General features: G+C 38.1%; 1 protein-coding gene across 1 annotated transcript in view; it reads left to right on the top strand.

Moving 5' to 3' along the window:
* The window catches only part of LOC311277645 (uncharacterized protein), a 111,030-nt gene extending 97,958 nt beyond the window's left edge, over positions 1-13,072 (top strand). Inside the window, exons 15-19 of the mRNA XM_084388014.1 lie at positions 9,513-9,605; positions 10,305-10,400; positions 10,597-10,695; positions 12,484-12,512; positions 12,633-13,072. Coding sequence (XP_084244140.1) covers positions 9,513-9,605; positions 10,305-10,400; positions 10,597-10,695; positions 12,484-12,512; positions 12,633-12,761 — 446 coding nt within the window. The 3' untranslated portion in view covers positions 12,762-13,072. The remainder of the gene's footprint in view (positions 1-9,512; positions 9,606-10,304; positions 10,401-10,596; positions 10,696-12,483; positions 12,513-12,632) is intronic.
* Positions 13,073-21,794: the final 8,722 nt, after the last annotated feature.

Below are 21,794 nucleotides of genomic sequence, written 5' to 3'. Positions count from 1 at the left end.
AGCGCAGTGATGGTCACTCTCTGTGTGTCCTGCCCTGTATCTGAGAGCGCAGTGATGGTCACTCTCTGTGTGTCCTGCCCTGTATCTGAGAGCGCAGTGATGGTAACTCTCTGTGTGTCCTGCCCTGTATCTGAGGGCGCAGTGATGGTAACTCTCTGTGTGTCCTGCCCTGTATCTGAGAGCGCAGTGATGGTCACTCTCTGTGTGTCCTGCCCTGTATCTGAGGGCGCAGTGATGGTCTCTCTGTGTGTCCTGCCCTGTATCTGAGAGCGCAGTGATGGTAACTCTCTGTGTGTCCTGCCCTGTATCTGAGAGCGCAGTGATGGTCACTCTCTGTGTGTCCTGCCCTGTATCTGAGAGCGCAGTGATGGTAACTCTCTGTGTGTCCTGCCCTGTATCTGAGGGCGCAGTGATGGTCACTCTCTGTGTCCTGCCCTGTATCTGAGAGCGCAGTGATGGTAACTCTCTCTGTGTGTCCTGCCCTGTATCTGAGAGCGCAGTGATGGTCACTCTCTCTGTGTGTCCTGCCCTGTATCTGAGGGCGCAGTGATGGTCACTCTCTGTGTGTCCTGCCCTGTATCTGAGAGCGCAGTGATGGTAACTCTCTGTGTGTCCTGCCCTGTATCTGAGGGCGCAGTGATGGTCACTCTCTGTGTCCTGCCCTGTATCTGAGAGCGCAGTGATGGTAACTCTCTGTGTGTCCTGCCCTGTATCTGAGGGCGCAGTGATGGTAACTCTCTGTGTGTCCTGCCCTGTATCTGAGAGCGCAGTGATGGTAACTCTCTGTGTGTCCTGCCCTGTATCTGAGGGCGCAGTGATGGTAACTCTCTGTGTGTCCTGCCCTGTATCTGAGGGCGCAGTGATGGTAACTCTCTGTGTGTCCTGGCCTGTATCTGAGAGCGCAGTGATGGTCACTCTCTGTGTGTCCTGCCCTGTATCTGAGAGCGCAGTGATGGTAACTCTCTGTGTGTCCTGCCCTGTATCTGAGGGCGCAGTGATGGTAACTCTCTGTGTGTCCTGGCCTGTATCTGAGGGCGCAGTGATGGTAACTCTCTGTGTGTCCTGCCCTGTATCTGAGGGCGCAGTGATGGTAACTCTCTGTGTGTCCTGCCCTGTATCTGAGGGCGCAGTGATGGTAACTCTCTGTGTGTCCTGCCCTGTATCTGAGAGCGCAGTGATGGTCACTCTCTGTGTGTCCTGCCCTGTATCTGAGGGCGCAGTGATGGTCACTCTCTGTCTGCGCGTCTGATAGATGGAACCAGAACTTTACGGCTCTCTTCTGGATTTCAGATAGGAGAGGGAATCTGCCTAATTCTGCCCGGCAACTCAGACTTGGAGCATTTCTGTGAGTTCCCGGGATGTTCTTGCAGAACTCAAGGGGGAAAATTTCAACAGGGGTTTTGTCCCAGGATTTGTAATTGAATTTAAATTTGGGGCCCCAGATTTCACAGGCGTGTAGAACGATAGGTTTGATGATGCTGTCAAAGATTTTCAGCCACAGTTTAATGGGCGGGTTAAATTTGAACAGGGTTTTCTAATACTATAATAAGCCCGAAGTGCTTTATCAGTCAGATCTTTTATTGCAGTGTCAAATTTTCCAGAAGCTGAGATTGTCAGACCCAAATAATTATAACTGGTGACACAATTAAGAATTGTTCCTCCAAGTGTAAATTTGTATTTCTTGTCAGTGAGGCGAGGGTTTTTCTGAAAGATCATTATTTTGGACTTCTCCATGTTTATTGGTAAGGCCCAGTCGCTGCTGTCCTGTTCTAGAAGCGAGAGGCTTTGATGAAGTCCCTCTTCATGAGGAGAGCGCAGCAGAAGATCGTCAGCGAGGCTTTTGATTTCTCTGTCCTCGAGGGTCAGACCAGGACAAGAGGACTTCTCAAGTGTTGATGCCAATTCATTAATATAGATATTAAAGCCTTGATGGACTTTTTTAGTTTGACTGAAATAATCAGCATGTTTGTCATTAATCTTAATGCCGCATCTGTTCCCATTGTATATGTCCTGTATGATGACATATGTCCTTCCTCTTATTCCACTTTGGATTAGTTTTAGGAAAAGTCCATTATGCCATACCGAATCAAAAGCTTTTTCAAAATCAATGAAGCAGCCAAACATGTTCCCTTGTTTTGTTTGCTGGACGTGTTTTTGTATGAGTGTGTGGAGTGTGTAAATGTGATTTGATGTTCTCTGTTTAGGCACAAATCCAATTTGACATATTGTTAAGGATCTTGTGTTCTTGAATGAACTGGACTAATCTGTCTTTGATGATGGAGCAGAATAGTTTGCCCAGGTCGCTGCTCACTGTGACGCCCCTATAATTATTTGGGTCGTACTTCTCACCTTGTTTAAAAATTGGTGTAATCAAATTTTCTTTCCAGATCTCAGGAAAGTGTCCTGATTTTAATAAAAGATTGAATCATTTCAGAATTGCATCTTTCAGTTTGGGGCTGCTGTGTTTCAGCATCTCATTAGATATTAAATCCACGCCACACGATTTTTTAATTTTTTAGGGATTTCCTTTTGTCTGTCAGTTCATTTAATAATATGGGCTGATCTAAATGGTTTGGTCTTTTACAGTGCATTCAGGTCATATAGTTAAGAGGTCAGATGTTTTTGGGTGAGGGTTGGTTCCTTTTGTGAATACAGTTTTCCAAAATGTTTGGTCCAGATGTTTGAGTCATAGATGGGAATGTGTTTGGGTTCTTTCGATTTATCTAAATTATTCCATAATTCTCAGTAATAATTCTGATCAACTGCCTCCTCAATCTTACCCTCCAGTGCTCTTCGTTTGGGAGTCACACGAGTTATCTTCCCGGTCAGAAGTGACCGGACACCTAAAAATTAAACTTCCTCCACCCCAGTAAAACCAATGCAATTTATTTTTGTTCTATAATATTTTTTCTTTTTAATTTTGTATTTTGAGAGAATTTGATGTAACTTATTAATTAGGGCTGAATGATTAATAAAACCGCACGGGATTTGGCAAAGGCTGCGATTATCTTATGCAGCTTGTCAGTGGAGTGCGGCTGACTGGTAGTAAATACTGCCCCATTTGAACGCCAGAGGGCGCTCTCATGCAAACATGCTAAATATGCCCTGCCGCATCATTCCAGGAAATCCCTATCGCTGTAGCTGAATTACAGAAGATTGAAACGCTTTGATTAAACATGACTTATAAATACATGACTGCCTTATTCTGTGTAAGAAGGCACATCATCTCTCAGAAGGAGGAGCTCAACTGTCGTTATGAAGTGAGTTTGGAGTAAATGCATGTTATTAAATGTTGTCTGTTGTTGGACAAGAGGTTCATGAATCCTTATGTTTTGGAAAGATGTTTGATGCGTGTTGTTTTTTCAAATGCACGTTATAAGTGACTCAAACTCACAGTGCTTTCAGATGGAGCAGCGTTTACAGAGCCGTACATCAATGACAAACTGTGCTTAAAATATAATCGCAGCCTTTGTGATTTTAAAATCGCGATAAGCCATCTCGATTTAAGTGCGATTACATGGAAAGTGCGATTAATCGGTCAGCCCTATTTATGCAACATTTATGGTCCATTTTTTGCCATTGAAATTAATAAAAAAAAAAAACATTTTTTAAAAATATTTCTTCAATTATTGCAGTATTTCTGATTAATATAGAGACTAGGCCTTTTAAATCCATTTTTTGTTTAAGTAAGATAAGCGCCATCTGTTGATAAATTAAATATTACATGTTATTGGATGGGTTTACCACTAGATGGCTGTAGGCCTATTAGCTCTCTATGGAGAGGCTTGTGAATTCTCTAGTTGTTTTTTGGACCAAATTACTTACTTTTAAGATGTGGATTTGAATGTATTTTTTAGAAATTCTCAAATAAAACTTTTTGCCAAGGTTTATAATTTTTAATAATATATATATATTTTTTTTATAAATTCGATGTGAAGTGTACACGTTTTTGCATTATTACTACAGTCAAACCTGAATACAGAGAAAGCATTTTGTTACAGGTAACATTAAAATTCAATAAAAAACAAAAATAAACAGTAATGCTTTATCACAGCTTATTGTTATTTACATTATTATTATTTAAACATTATATTAATTATTATTTAAATATTTTTTATAATAATTATATATATATATATATATATATATATATATATATATATGTATGTATATGTGTGTGTGTGTGTGTGTGTGTGTGTATATATATATATATATATATATATATATTGCACTCTTGATGTTTTAGAGTGTCACCCCTTCATTGTTGAGCACTTTTTTTCTGCATCGTGGCCGATTTGTAGATTGTACACACACAAATTCTCAGAATTGTGTTTTTGTCAATTTCCCATTCATTTCCTATGGCCTGTCATTTTTGACCGAAGAGCACAAGTGTGACTATTTTTTTTACGACCACTTAGCATGCTTGGATCATGACCTCAATTTTTTCTGTGTTCACATACCTAATGCCATAAAAGTCACCAAGATTCGGAACATTTCGATGAAGCTGTGATTTTTAACAATTCAAATCAGAATTTTTTTCGGTCAGAAATTACTGAAGAGCACCTGAGGGTTTTAAGCTTTGCTTTCATGTGATCAGCTTTTTTCTGTATCAGTGGTGGCTTGTGTGTTTTAAGGGTTTGCTGATATGTGTCTCGTGTTTGTTGGTTTGCAGGGTCTCTGTGTATTTTTATTTGATAATGATCGCAATTCTTTTCTTAATCTTTATCAAACCAACCAGCTTTAGCAATTTCTTTCTTACATCTGTAAGTTCAGACTGAGGACTGTGTGACTGTGGTCTGATGCCGGCAGCTGTGGCATCTCTGTGAAATAGTTGATTTGACTGTGGTCTATATCTGTGATGGCGTAATCTCCTGCGCTGCTGCCGAGATATGAGCAGTGAGTCGACCCAGAGAATCTCCCTTTGTTCTGCCATTAACTATATTCTTTATTTCAAGGATAGCCCCTTGAGATGTACCATCTCATTTTCGAGGGGGTCCTTACAATAATGACGAACAATACAAGATAATAAAAAGTAAATATTAAAGATAATTCCAAACACATAAACACAAAGACACACACACACACTCGCATACCCACACACAATGCTCCCCGAAACTAGCCCCCCACCCCCCCATCACCACCCAGTATTCCATAAACTTTGCACAGACAGGTTATGATCAAAAAATGAAATAAAAAATAAATCCCTCTGCGAAAAATAGAGGTAGACATTTGTACACATAAGCATACTATACACCCCCTTATAAATACATCTGCTTGCATACACAAATAAAGTATACAATACATATTTGTACACAAATACACACATATATACAGTACACTGGAAAATGAGTAATGTGAGTCCTAGAACAGTTCAGAAACAAGAACAGGATGTTTGAAAATGCGTAATTAAAGATGATTTGAAGATATGAAAAGAAGTGATCGACCTAAGTGAGGAAGGAGGGTTATTCCAGTCTGATGGAGCTTTGAATTTGAATGCACGACGACCAATTTCTTTACTGATTCTAGAAACAGTTGGTCCATGTGCCTATATACGGACCCAGGCTTTTGCAGAGCTGCAGGACTTGCTTTCCGTGCCTGTTTATTGTGCTGTCATAATTCTGACGTGCCTTAGTAAAGTCAAGTCAAGTATATTTGTATAGCGCTTTTCACAATACAGATTGTATCAAAGTGTTTCCGTTGATATATATGTGAATATTGTTCATATATTTGTCTCCATCTGAGGTAATGTAATCCGCTTCCTTCCCCGTTCTAGCATTCAGATCCCCCATTAACCGAACCGGTCCTAGAGATTGAGAGTAAACGATCTCTGACTGTAGGGTTGAGAAGATGTCTTCATTATAATAAGGAGACTCATATGGGGGGATATATGTGGCACACAGGTACATGTCCTCATCTAAACACACAAGCTCATTTTGAAGTTTTATCCAAATGTGTGTTTTTCCTTTTTTCACAGGCTGAATAATATAGTGCCACAGATGATCTTTGAGCCAAACTATGATTCCTCCTGAATCTCTTCAGTTTTTAATGTTAGGCTGTTTGATTGAAGGGATTCGTAGCTCTCTGTAGTTTGGAGGAGTGCAGATTTTGGAGTCTAAACGACTATAATTCTATATAATTATATCTGAACTATATACAATATTAACAAAATCAGGGTTAGTAATTTCCTCCCCAAAAGCAGAAGAGAACATCCCCTGAATATTATAACATGTTATTTTAAACGATGACATTGACAAATATTGGATTTATCAGAAAAATGTATGAAATTCATGACCCAATCATGTTTTAAAATATAGATTAATCAATTAAAAAGGTAATATAGAGGATATATAGAAATATAGTGAGTCGATCAATTTTACACAAAAAAAAAAAGAAGTAATTAAGAAATAATGATCATTCTTGACAGACACACTATGAGTATTTACACACGCTCAGGGATGGGCAGTATTTCAGATACATGTATTTAAAATACAGAATACTATTTTGTATTTTAAAGCCTTTGGGGAAAAAAATCAAATGTAATTTGTATTTAAATACATTTAAGATTTACATTTATTTTCAAAATACATAAAATACTTTTTGCCAGTCAACCTCTTTATCAGGGTACTGATTTTGTGCATCAACTAGTTCAGACATTCACTAGCTCAGCATTGGATCAGCGTTTTTTTTGTTTGTTTTTTTTTATAAGGTGAGAATGTCATGATCAATTCTACTTGTTGATTAAAGTTAACTAGTGCATTATTCACTTCAGTTAATATGAAAGAATAAAAGAGCACAGGCAAGTGGGAAAATAGCGTTAGCCAATCAGTCTTCTTGACCGGTTGTTGATTTTGATCAACTAGCTTGTGTGTTTATGTGTTTAAAGCATTACTGCATGTTAGGGCTGGGTGATATGACACTACATATCATAGCGATGATATAAAGTTTGAATTGATGGAACTTTTTCTAAATCGTTTATATAGATTGGCCTATTTGTGGGGTAAGCAAATTTATCCGTGCAGCTTTTAGTGGGCAGGAGTTACTGGAACGCTGGAGTGGAAAAACAAACATTGATGAATGATAATCACCACAAAAATCTTCAGCTTTTAGTTTTATTGTGCATAAAAAAATATAATCAAAAAGGGGTAAATAGTGTCAAATGAATCTAAATTAATTCTAATTTAAAATTTTACATACACTTTCTAATTTTTTTAATAAACTGCAAAAAAAAAAAAAAAGTTTGAAATTCAGTTTATGCTGCATGTGGAATCAAAACTGACATTGAGAATTGTGAAACCATGATATTGTTACTGTAAAGTAAAATTGAGATTTTGGTCATATTTTGGTCATCCATATTCTTTGCTAGATAGCAGAAAAAGTTCCCACAGTTTTACATACAGTATGATTTTTTTAATAGTGTTCGCCACAAGTAATAGACTACATTGTAACCAGAAATAAGTATATAAATGGCTGCTATTTTGCATACGTTTATTTGTAATTGCCAGAAAGAAAGAAAGAAAGAGCAGAGATGAGGTTAGGAATGAAAAGTCAGTAGGCCTATGTAGTCTTCATTCACTGTGACCTATTATACCTGGATGGCCAATTTCACATGACTGTATTTGTATTTAAAGAATTTTTTTCACACAGTATTTTGTATTTGGATTTTAAATACATTTCCATGTATTTATGCCCATCTCTCCTCACGCTCACAGTGTTTTCTGAGGGTGTTTCAGGCCTGACTCCTTGATGGTTTTTGCGAACAGTCTCATGCGCTCTCGATGGATGTGGATACGGTCATATAGATGCTCATGGGTGATGCGCTGATGGTTGTCTATGTGAACGTTCGGCATTGGACCACAGGTGTTAGCTCTCTCTGCGTTGATTGTGTTGATGATCCTTTGAGGGACGTCTCTGCGAGGTAGAAGGGTTGAGATGATGACCTTGGCTCCGGGGTAGATCCTGCTGGACAGGGCTTTAGTGACGTCCACCCTCACACTGAGGTCGCTTAATTCGGTGTGAAAAATGACGGCGCACCGAACACACCCTCTCACAGCAGTCTCAAAGCAGAGGGTGAGGGGGGACACCAGAACTTCTTCACTGATCTGCCCGGAAACAGACGTCTGTGGTCAAGATGGTGCCGTTGGAATCACAGAGGATGACGATGTTGTCTTTACTCGTCTGTTCTCTGCCGGTGCTCGTGGATGGTGGTGTTGTAGTTGGTGGATGGTATTGTGTGATGCATCTGTTGTCTTTCCTCTTGAGACTCGGAGGGGTTTGATGAGATTGTGGGCTTTCAGGAGTGAAGGAGCTCTGTGATTGTGTGCTGACACACTGCTGATGTTGAGCTGATGTTGGGATGCGTTCAGGAGTGGAGACGCTGTGTGTTCTCTCTCTCTCTCTCTCTCTTTCACCCTCTCGCTCTCTCTCTCGCTCTCTCTTTCACTCTCTCTCTCTCTCTCTCTCTCTCTCTCTCTCTCTCTCTCTCTCTCTCTCTTTCACCCTCTCTCTCTCTCTTTCACCCTCCCTCTCTCTCTCTCTCTCTCTCTCTCTCTCTCTCTCTCTCTCTCTCTCTCTCTCTTTCACCCTCTCTCTCTCTCTCTCTCTCTCTCTCTCTCTCTCTCTCTCTCTCTCTCTCTCTCTCTCTCTCTCTCTCTCTCTCTCTCTCTCTCTCTCTCTCTTTTAAGACTCTTTCTTTGGCAAAGGTTAACTGGAAAAAAAGTGAAGCCATATTAGTTGGAAACTGGCCAAAAGGTGAACCAAGAGTTCCTGATGGTCTAAAATGGACAAGAGATGGTTTTAAATATCTAGGAGTCTTTTTTAGAAATGAAAAACCAGAATTGCATTCTGTCCCAGAAAAAATCTATTAACATTGACTGGATTTTCATCAGTACATCTACTGGGGGATCTATACAGGCCAGGCGGTGCAAAAGTGCAGAAGCAACCAGATTGTTGATGATCAAGATTCCTCCTTTATAGGAAAGTTTAGTGCGTTTAGGCACTGTGTGAGGTTAAAACCCTTATTTGATGTCTTGAGAGAACTTTTTGCTTCTTTTGATGTGGTTTTCTCAATGAAAGTGTTTATTTGTGGGTTTAAATATGTGAAAAAAAAAAAGTTTCTTGTTGGGTCAGGCAAAATGTTTGGCAGCAGTTTTTGTAAAAATGGTCAAATCTAGGATTTTGATTGATTATCATTATTATAGATTAATGCATGATCTTTTATCTTTTGAGGTAATATGGTGTTTAAATAAGATCCTTTGAGAAATTGTTGAAGAAGAGTTGTTGTTTTCTTTCTTTTAAGTCTTTTGTTGCTTGACAGTTTGTAAATAGTGTTTTGTGTTAAGTAAATTGTAATAAAAAGGGTTTTGAAAAAAAAAAACACTCTCTCTCTCTCTCTCTCTCTCTCTCACACACACACACTGTCCTGTAATGAAGAAAAAACCCTTGTAATATAATTAAGACACTTGTGTAATAAAGTTCTGGAGAAGTGATTCTTTATTTGATCTGATCATGAACAGATCCTATCGGATGGGGCTGTGTGCTGGTGTTTCTGCAGATACTCTGGACAGTTATGAAGTTTACAGAAGGCTTTTATTTCTCTTTTGATAAAGGTACAGCATTGATCATCTTTCATCATCTTCTCTGTTTGATGTTTCAGTTTTGGTTCATGTACAATTAAATACTTTAGTAGTTGATGATATTAAACAGTGCAGGGCCAGTAATATTAAGCAGTTTTGAGTGTTTAGAAGAAACACATTTTGAAAAAAAAAAAAAAAACCTGTCCCTGTGTCTTAATTCAGTTTTAATTGTTATAAATCTGATCCCTGATGGAAACGGCTGACAGACGCTGTGGACTTGATGAGACGATCATCAGTTATAGTGATTGATCTCATTAATTAACAGTAATTAATTAATAAAAAGCAGTTAAATACATCATGATAAAATATGAATAATTGATCAACACAATAGTTTAAGATGATTTATCTCAGATGAGCTGTAGAAGAATGAAGGACTGAAATCAATCATATCATAAATCACACAGATTTAATACAGTTATGAGAAATTAAATAATATAATCAAGCAAACAAAGACTCATAAATAATTTTAAATGTGTATATTTATGTTCAGTTTTTCTGTGTATCTATGATTTTCAATAATTTTCTCTAATAATATTTTTCTAATAATTAAATTGTAATTAATTAAACTAAAACATTTTTCTAGTGAGTATGTGTTTTATGTCCCTGAAGGTAAACTGATAATGATCTGCATTTGTTTGATCTTCATATTAAATATGTAAACTTGCATTACAGATTTTCACCGTTTTGCCCTCATGTATGTGTTTGGATCAGTCGGTGTTGTTCTCCTGACCTCCGCTGCACTAATAACTGAACTGATCCTGAAAACAGGTGAGTGAACACAACACTCTCAGGAAAATAAAGATCATGGTGAATAAAGTTTAAACGTGTATTAATGAGAATCTTTAGTCTTGAGTGACTGAAATACTTTACTCACATTGAGGCAGAAATCACCTGGAGCAATTATACAAATATAGACTGATTTCATTTCTCCAAACAGTGATGATAATATTCTGGTATTTTTCAGTGAACGGTGATCGTACGCTTGGAGATCTGAGGTTCATCGTCTTTCCGTCTGAATGTTTCTTTGCCGTGTCTGTGCTGATTGCAGGATTCTTTGCATCCCGTGAGTATAAACCAGAACTGTTTCTATTACAAACCATTTTTCTCACGTCTCACAATCATTTGTCTTTCTTCAGAACAAACACAATTCATAAAAATAAACGATCAATCCTTTAATTTCCTGAAGTCTGATTCATTCACAGATTTAACACACAGATTGTGTGTGTGTGTCTTTGATTTGCTGTAAAGCTGCAGTTTGATTGACAGTGAGTGTTTAATCGCTGAGAGACTCAAACACACTCATCATAGGTGTATCCCCTTATGAAAAGAAAATATATTTCCCATATATAAATATATTAAATGGTTTAAAAGTATATTTGAATATATACAGAATAATATATTGTGTTAATATAGTACAGTATTGAATAATACATAAGGAATTGCTGCTTTTCGTATATGTGACAATATATTTACTAATATATATATATCATAATGTATGTAATTTTATATTCAGTAATACACTTCATAATATATAGATGTATATGTGATCAGATATGGCACTGCATGTAAAATATTGCAGATATATTTACTCATAAACACACATATATAGAGAAATATATAATGTAATATATTTCTTATATTTTTTTTATTATTTACATTATAAATGTTTCATATTTCCAAGCTAGTTAATAAGAGCATGAACAAGCACACACTATATTAATATTGAGCAAAACACATTAAATAACACTTAATTTTAACATTTGCTCTCCTTTAACAGTCAGAAGCAAAGCATGCTGGGAACTAGAAATCTGATCTAACTCATTCCGTGAATGTGTGTGTGTGTGTGTGTGTGTGTGTGTGTGTGTGTGTGTGTGTGTGTGTGTGAGAACATACAGTCACATTTATATGGGAACATGTATGTGCAATATATATATATATAAACCTTTGTGAATATTACATGTAATGCTATTTTTGTCTTCATTTATAAATACTGTAGGCTATATGTATTAATATATACATGGTCAATGCATATATTGCAGTATATTGAAAAATATAAGCACTAGTTTCCAATTTATAGAAATGTATTATGTAATATATTGCATTATATTTTGCAGTATATTCCCATATTTTTGTTCCGTAAGGGTCTGGACACATTCATCTTAGACTCCTATAATAATCTAATAATAATCTGCCATTTACTCTCTCTAACACTTTAAAATCCTACTATTAAGACTGAAATGCTTTAGAGATCAAGCGTCTGCTGAGTTTCACAGCTCATAGTGAAGAAGAATGACGGTTACAGAGCGAACAGCACTTGATGACATCACTACCTCACAAACACTGAACCAACACCAGATTGAGACGCGGCCGAGTGTGTAGAGCTCGTTCTGTAATAAACACACGTGTGAAATGTTGATTATTCAGATCTTTGCACTCGTCACCATTATTGTCCCAGACAGCAACATAGTGTCGGCCCAGATCCGGCTCACGTCTGGTGTGTGTTGAATCCACATGTACCGGATCTGGACCGACACTATGTTTGCTGTCTGGGACAATAATGGGGTGTGTGTTAAGTGTTGAATCTGTGTGTTTGTCGGCTCTCTGGTCTGTTCAGATCATTGATTGGACTGCAGTTTGTCAGGGATCTATTTTTAAATTTGAAGTGGGTTGAACTTGTTCACAGTGTCTTAAACCACTCAGTGTCACAATATTAAGTGACAGCAGTTATTAAAATTATGTCTTTTTTAAAGGTCTATGTAAATGAGTAGTAATTTCATATAATTTGAAGTGAGAATGATCAGATTGAAACAGATCCACTGATGTCTTTTCTCTCTCTGTTCTGACTTCACAGAGATCAGAAAGTGTCTGAAGTCTTGTCAGGTTAGTGTCATTTATTTACTTACATTTGACACGCAACATCAGGAGACTTTTAACTTCATAATTCTCCAAAAGTATGAGGATGTGATAGTGTTTAAATGACGTGTTTTGCTCTAAACACAGGATTCAGTGAGATCTAGACGAGTCAGGAGATCTCAGCAGAACCAGAACACAGAAGAAACACTAGAGATGTTACAGAGTCCTGGAGTTCAGGAGCAACCTCAGCCGGATTCAGTGCTGTCACAAACATGACAACAAGGATTATTACAGATTTATATCCAATACTTAAAGGCACAATTTTCTGCAAAGCTGTTTTGAAACCACATGGATTGTGAAAAGCATCAAATGCAAAAATGACACTGACGGTTTGATCATGTGATCAAGCTGAGTTCAGTGTAGTGACGTTATTCATTGTTAATATAGTTTTGTACTTTTTTCTTGGTTTTGTAAATATATGCAGAGTGTTTTTATTGTGTTATAAAACTTTTGCTTTGTATGTAATGTTGATTTTAGCTGTAAGCAAAGTTCAACAGTGTAAATAAATCAGAAACACTGAGACTGAATATTTAAACCTTCAGATGGCGGATCAGATCCTTCTTTATGACAATATCTACATTATAAAAGCATTGTGAAACGTATACTGTTATTTACATTCAGATAAATTCAGGAGAGTAACAGACAAATGATATTATCATCATGACTGCAGCACCGACGTTTGAAGAGTTTGTATTTCTACAATGTAAATAAAGTTTCCAGCCCAGAATGAGTCCAAACAGAGGCGACAAGCACACGCAGATCAGCCGTTCTCCTCCACAATAATGAGTCTAAAGATCATAAAATGTATTCATTTATAAATCGAAATTCTACCATAATCTCTAATGATGGTCAAAACATGTGGGATTTTGTATGTGAATGATGAATGCGTTCAGATGTCATAGTTGTGTGTGAAGAACAAGCTGAAAAAGTCTTTATTTACTGTTAGTTTTGAACAGTCTGTAGCCTATTTTTTGTCTCATCTTTTTATTGCAGATATAAAAAAAATAATATATATACCAGTTTTAGAATGCACATTACCTTTCCCTTAAAACTGGATACCTTTAAATGATTGTTGTTTCTCACAGCATTAAACTGAGAGGTCGCTTATCCAAAACATTTTATAGTTTTCAATAAAAAAAATAAAATAAACTAGAATCCCCCCAGTGAATTTCAGCCAATTTACAGCCATAGAAACGTAATGATTTGATTATTTTCTCTCGGATTGATCCGTTTCAGTGTGATATGACTAATATGCCTACATTTCGTCAATAATCCTCCGCCTCGAACCCGCCCCTGCGGCAATTTAAAAGTGAAAGTAAAAATGAAAGTGAAAGGAAGTGTTGAGTCTGCAGCATTTCACAAACCGCAGCGTCCGTTAGCAGTAATATCCGCTATTTCCAATTAGCCGACAGATGAGTATCCACATTTTGTTTAATTTTGCACATTTGAAAATGCATCTACCGAACTGGGTTTTGATGTCAGTACTGATGACCGCTGATGGTAAGTGTGATCTAATTACTATTCAGAGGCGTTGGTTGCGGGTATAGGCTAGAGCAGCTGTCCTTTCTTCAGCTCATCGAGAAGGAGAATTAAAGGAAAGGAAAGGCTTGTGTGCTGTGACTGAGGCACAAGATTGTCCCCCAAAATCGAACAAAAACAAATGTGCATCTAAAAATTATATTAACCATTGTATGGTTATTTTTTAAAGAGACAGAAAAATGGTTGACTATATAGCCAGAGAGCCAGTGCCAGCCGAGCGCTGATGAGGGGGCTTCTGACATACAGAGAGGGGGCGATAACGTGAATGCATACTCCCAGCTAGAAAACTATGGAGGGATTATTGGGTCAGATTGAAAACTAAAAGTCTAGTCGAAAATGAATTTGGTATTTAGGATTGGGCATTTGGTATTTAGGATTGGGCATTTGGTATTTAGGATAGGGCATTTTGTATTTAGGATAGGGCATTTGGTATTTAGGATTGGGCATTTGGTATTTAGGATTGGGCATTTGGTATTTAGGATAGGGCATTTTGTATTTAGGATTGGGTATTTGGTCATTTAGCCATTTAGGACTTATTGGGCATTTAATAATTTAGCCATTTAGGATTTAGGATTGGGGATTTGGGGATTTAGGATTCGGAATTTGGGGATTTAGGATTGGGCATTTGAGGATTGAGGATTGAGGAGTGTATGCAAATAAGGAGGCGTGGCCCAAATACTGGAGGCTGGGTTTGAAATGGCTGGTGCGCAGAGGCACCTTATGGACAGCAGAGGGAGCTCCCAGTGCTAAGGAGCACACTGTAATGAAACCAAATTGAGCGAGTGAGCAGGGCTGGAGCGAGGACTGTACTTTATAATGTGATAACTTCAACTTAATGACAGCGTTGTAAGATTTATGTGGCCTCACACACAAAGTCACCAGTGAAAGGAGTGCTATCGGTCTGACGACGAGAAAGCAGCAGACAGTGCAGCATGTAAGATACTAACATTAGCTACTAGTTATATTAGCTGATATTGCTAACATGCTTTAGTAGGCTATTGTTATACGCTGTTTTTTTTTTTTTTTTTTACTACGGTTAACCCCACTGACAGTAGTAGATACACTCCTTTCACATTGCCAGTAACTGTTAGATGTGCTTGTTTCTGTTTTTTTTTTTTTTTGGGGGGCTATAATTATAGCCTTTTTTTTTTTTTTTTTACGCAACGCATCAGAAAAAACAAGCTTAGGAAACAGTAAGGCAGCATGAAGGCCAGTGACGATGTCACGATGGTTGCTGTAAGATTTAACGTTAAGCAGGGTTTTTGTGCAGTGCAAAAAGGACCGCAATATATTGCTATATTATGCTCTGAAATCGTCTTAACGTGTTTTTGTGGTGACTTTGCTGCTTCCAGCTGATATTCTGCTAGTCACTTGCAGTCTGCGGCATTGGGTCACTAACATAACATTGTCTTATGTGGAAAGGTTTAACCATCACAGCTAACACTGTAGTTCAGTGTTGTGTTACTCACCTGAAATCAAACAGGACGAAGGAACTAGAGGGGACTCTAACCCACCCACTGACTTGTCATCCTTCTTGCAGATAGAGATGTTTCACCTGGACATGAAGGACCACTTGGTGTCACAGCTTTGGGTCAGAGATTTGCTGCAGTGTTTCCAGAAGTGCTCACTCGGTCACAGCCAAGCGGCTCATTCTGTAAAAACTGGATCAATAGACACCACTAGACTCAATACTTTTTCCACTCACTCAGACACATTGACACTTAATTCTCAAGTATTGTAGTTTATTTTCTCCTCCTAGTTTTTTTTTTTTATATGACCTATAATTACATGGTTTTATTTTGTTTGTTATATCTTGCAATTCCCTTCTGTACTTTTCTGTTCTCCCTGTAATTGTTATGTGGTGCCTGAATTCCCCCATGAAGTAAATTACACTTATCTTATCTTGACTAGTAACTAACACTTTATTATCTTTCTTTTTTGTTGCATAATACAAGTAGTGTGTAGTAAAGCAAATACAGGAATGTTACAGTAAATTAATCTCATTTGAAATCTACAGATCTACTGTAACAGTACACAGTGATACTGTGAAAGCTGTGACAAGAGACAAGCAGCTTCGTTATGACTATACCTGTGTGCTATCTATTACAACTTCTGCTTAAACAGGTGGTTCTGCTGGTTTTGCGCCATGGCTACCCACAGACCCCTTTAAGTGTGCAATCTTATGAAAGTGCTATGCAAGCAGCAGAAGCCGAAAGGGAAGTTAAAACAATGGCATGAATAAAATGTTGCAGAATATGAAAACATACCTAGAAAGGAATCACAGGAAGAAGAGGAAACAAAAGTAGTAATCTTATCATCTACCCAAAACAAGTCACATCAACTGATCTGCATACAGAATACAAACACATTAAAAACATTGACAGGTTTGTCAGGGCCCTCTCTGAGCCATTGTCTGACTGGCTTACAGGAGCTCATGTCTCAGCTTAGTGCTGTTGTGTCATGTCCTTCACCTTCTACACTAACTTCTCCTGAATGCTGTCACTGTTGGGGAGGATGTTCCACCAGTTCCTTCACTCATCTGCTGCCATCATCTAAGCTTGAGCTGGTCCTGAATCTCAGTCATGCTCACAATTAAGGACTTCCCTTTTTATACGCCTATTGTCAGGAGAAGACTACGAGGAGAAGAGTAGTTTGTCAAAGTGTGCTGTATCTTGGACAAGCTCTGGTTCTCCTTACAATAATCTAGACAATACATCCACAGTTTCACAATGAAGTTGAACACCGTAGTCATGTTGCTCTGTGCTTGGTTGAGGTAGAAGGGCAAAGTCTGCTTCAGTAAGATGCCTTGGAAGCTCAATCTCTGTAATGTCAAGATGAGTGTCCACTCCTGCTGCACTTGGTCCACTCCAGTCAGTCCCATATTCTTCACTGACCTGTTGATGAGCAAAATGGCTATTTTAAAAAGTAAACGAGTTATGAGTTGCAACAATGCATTCCAGTGACAACTTAAGAATCATTCAACTACAGGAACATTCTCTAATGTAATATTTTTTCAACAGGGAAAACATTATTGTTGACATTGTTACCGAGATTGCAGACATTTCAGAGCAACCGCAGCTAATGTTGTGTTGTGGCAAAAAAATTCACATTAAACATCATCACCGCGTAAGAGACACTCAGAGTCAAATTTATAAAAAGAGAAGTATTTAATCTTGCAAGAATAGGCCCAGTCGCCACACAGCATTTACCCTGTGGAGCAGGCACGTGCAGAGGGGGGGGCGTTGGGTGCTCGAGCACCTGCCCCTTTGCCCCTTGGTGACCAAAGTGCCCTTTTGTCAAGCAAAATTTCCTCTCCTTTTTTTGTAATTAAAGGCCCTTTTGTGGATGCCTGCCCAATCTAACCATTAGTAAAATTTATTAATAATAATTTAGCCGTAAATAAAATGACCCACATGATGACCTTTCACCTGGCGAACTCATCCGGGTTCCTGACTCTGCACGCACATTTTTTTATTTTCGCGCGGCTACGCACACTACCCAGGGGGGAAGGAATTCGACCGGAAGTTGAAGTCGGCCGCGTGCCGCCATCTTGTAGCAGAACTTCACCTGCAGTTAGCATCCCATTGACTCCCATTCATTTTGGCGTCACTTTGACAGCGAATAACTTTACATCTGAGGCGTTTAAAGACTCCATTTGTCCATTATTTATTTCTAAAGAAACACGACAATGTATAAAATGCTCCATTACCTTGTAGCTTATGTTATGGCCCCGTAGAAGCAGTTTTTGTAAAAGTAGGCTAACGATTGCGTCATAACCACGCGACTCTCTGTCGCACAGTAGAGAGATTACCGTATGGACAGGAGGAGAAGCTCGCGGGCAATCGGGGGGACGTGGAGGCAAAATGACAATATAATTAATCAGAATACCTAGCAAAAGTTGCTCCTGCTCCAAGCTCATGGACAGCTCCTACTCACACTCTCCGTCTCTGCAAGATTCGTAAGGGAATGATTCCGATTTCTCTTGGCACAGCTACTAGAAGACAGACGGGATGCTCACGTGGTCCGTGTAACGCTTTGCACGGTTTGAGTCTGCACGTCAGGAAAGGAAGTGCTAAGAAATCGCTAAAAATGGGCTTCACTTGTCTCAATTGAGTTCCAATGGGGTCGCTGTGTCCATTTCTTTTACTGTCTATGGCACTACCAGAAGATATCTTCAAATCTGTGGCTGCTAGTAAGTGGCGTTTCATTCTCAGCTTAGTGATTTTGATGTTTGTTTACTTATTATTATTATTTTACAAGGACGACGTGAAGAGCATGCAGAGACGTTGTTTATATTGCTGTGTGTAGGCTGTAGTAACTGTTTTCCTGAATGCCATCAAGATTAAAACCGAGACTGATTTCATAACAGGTCAATAAACAAATAGTTAAAATTTAGTCACTTACATTTTAGACGCAATGACTGTTTTTGTTCTGTTTCAGCAGCGAAAATAGTTCCAAACAAAGATCACGCAGGACCATCGCGAATCTCACAGCTACACTCAGCCGTGTTTCATTACTGAATGATTCAGCGTTTTGAACGAATCAGTTCAGTCAAATATTCAATGACCCATTCATAAACTGCCTCATTCTGAATGAATCAGCCGTTTGAACGAATCGTTTGAATGAATGACTCAATGACTCGCTCATTAAGACGGTCGCCTGCCGCCTCCTACTGGCGGTTTAGTTTCATAAAGTTCTTTTCAACATTCCTTATTTGTATATTCAAAAATATTTAAAATAATCCAATTTAATACAGTTATAATTTTTCAATGTAAATTATTTAATTTGATTGGTAACAGCCTGGTGTCTTATTATTTTAATTGAATATATTGATCAAATTTAAGAATTTGAAATGAAAGATGGAGATACATTTAATAAAATTAGGGGAAAAATGCCCTTTATAAAAGGTACAAATAAATTGTGTTTTCAAACAGTGATGTAATGAAACATTGACAATTTAAGTTGGAAGGGAGAAAAGCCTCTGTTTAGACTATTAAGGAAATGTAATTTTGCCAAAAGAAGAACTTTTATTTTAAATAAATGTTAATTTTAAATCAGCCTACTTCAGTGTGATATGTTACCATATTATCATGCTTAACACTAAGAATTTGAATAATTGTAATGTGATGATCAGATGCAGATATCTAAATCAAAGAATATGGGCGGTTGGCGGGTGGATTATTTATTTTTAACAGTGGATTCGGGTGACTCAAAGTGCACCAGATTAATGAATTTATCTTTAAAATGTACAAAATTTTCTTACGGGGGGGCATGCCCCCGGACCCCCCTAGAGGTAGCGAGCTCAACCCACAAAAATACTGTGGGAAACACATATGATGATCTACAAAAAAAATAAACAAATTTAATTATTTATTATTAAAATACATTATTAGGATTTTACCCATCTGCCTCATTTTGAGTCAGGAAAAACACAGCCCCATTTAAAACCTTGTTCCATGTGCCCTCTTTTATACTTTGAGCACCTGCCCCTCCAGAGGTCTCTGCACGGCCCTGCTGTGGAGTGAGTGAGACCCAGATAGGAAGAGCTGAGCACACTTTATACTCTTTTCAAGGTCGTAACACCAATGAGGGCCCCTTTCCGTCCCACATTCCACAAGCCAGAATAGGCCCAATCCAAGGACCCACTTGCTGCTTGCTTTGATTTATCGCTAGCTGACCTTTAGAATCCCCGAATTTAAATGACTTCTGACCTCAAAGGTCAGCTGTTCCCATTGTCTCAGTACTCCACTTCAGGTGTCTAAACATACACATAGAGAAGTTTCCCTCTGTTCTTTTATCCCAAATTATAAAACCATATTACATCTTTTTTCTTAGTAGATGTTTTTATAACAGAAGTCTTTATAACATCTACTAAGAATCAATGAAAATCAACATTTTCCACAACAGTTGTATTACTCTGGATTATTACACCAATTTTGATGGTCTCAGTCTTTTTTGGACTGCATTTTTACTTTGTCTTGTCTCTGTCTCAGACAAAGAAGGTTATTTCAGTTAAGGTAAAGAACACCTCTACAGTAGTCTGACTCACCAGGGCCCTGTTTTATAAAGCAGGTTTAACAGACTAATCTTAAAAGACAGGAGTGGGGGAAGGAGTCAATACGTTAAAAGTATAACATTTTATTCAGCATAGTCCGCTCATTCAGCATTTACTAGAATCAAATTTCCTTAATAAATGATAAAGTGCTGTATATTATACTGTTAGGTATTAAGTATGTCCTATACTGTATGTTACATTATTTTTTTTAAAATAGGCTATATGTATTCACCTGTAACCTGACAGGACAAAATGCTAGTTGCAATAACTGAACTGATTGAAATGTCATATTCGGACCAAGAAATGATTGGTAATAGAAGGCACGACTGTGCCAACAATAATTCAACAATCTGAGTATATGCTACACTAGTCTACACTTTTGTCTGTATTTAAATCATTTAAAGGTACTGCTACTGAACAATGACTTTTCTGTTGTCACTGGAAGACATCATTGTCAGTACTGTATTAAGTTAATTATTATTAATGTTATAATGTAAGAGCATTTTCTTTTTCATTACATTACATTAATTTAGCTGACAATTTTATCCAAAGCGACTTACAATTACTATACATGTCAGAGGTCGCATGCGTCTGGAGCAACTAGGAGACAATTGTCTTCCTCAGGGACACATTGGTGGATGTGTAGCAGAGGCTTTTCCCTGTTAAAATCACTACCTGCGTGAGATCTTCACTGTTCCTGAATACATGCCACATTTGCAGGGGAGACATATTCCTGGCAGTTCGGATGCTGTGGTTGTTCCATCCCTGGACAAAGAAGTCGAGATGGGACTGGATCACAGGTATGAAGACCCAGTGGAGAGCATACAGGTGGAGCTCGTTGTCTGGCTGTAGCAAACCCATGCTTTCCAAACATGAGAAGATGGAATGGAAAGCATCCAACACACAGATGTAAACATCTCGCCACAGCCTCTCGATTCTGTTGGAAGAAAAAGCTGTTAACTGTCCACAATTGATTGTAGAGTAATTTATAACAAGGACACATTGTCATAAATTCAGTCCTTATTTACATCTATGTTCTATAGCCTGCATTTTTTGTTTGTGTCTGGCAGATTTTTTTGCAGACAGACGCAGCATACATTGTATGTAACGCAAGTTACAGTGGAAACTGCTTATCGTGAACATATCAGTCTATGTCCCGAAATGAACACTTTAAGGGTACTATTTGATCACTGTAATCTAATGTTTGAACAGCATTTCTATAGCACTGATTCAGTCCAAAGCTTTTTGAAGAGCTTGAACACTGTAACTGTGATGACTATAAGCAGCTTTCTCTGTTCTATGTTTGTTCAATGTCACAGGCTTTTTGAAAAACAAAATGTATGGAAGTAGCACAGTGGCTGGCATGTGTGTCTTGCTCTACACAAAATCAATTCTTGTTTTTTTACATACCTCTGGTTATGGACACTGCGTCCCGCGATGTGAGAGTTTCGATATGAGGTGGTACTAGATGGTTTGATTGACCACGGAGATGCTGGCCTCTTTTTGGCTGCAGGTCGGCTATATGGCGCAAAGACTCTGGACACCTCTTCTAGGTTGGGACACACAGTTAAAGCATAGTTGCATAGCTATCATTTGATCACAACTAAATTGTTTTGTGTTTAGATACCATCATATTCTACATTTCAACATTAACC

The sequence above is a fragment of the Rutilus rutilus genome (assembly GCF_951802725.1).
Source record: "Rutilus rutilus genome assembly, chromosome: 1".
Taxonomy (NCBI): domain Eukaryota; kingdom Metazoa; phylum Chordata; class Actinopteri; order Cypriniformes; family Leuciscidae; genus Rutilus; species Rutilus rutilus.
Note: the sequence above shows the minus strand (reverse complement) of the source record. Positions and strands in the feature narration are given on the sequence as shown.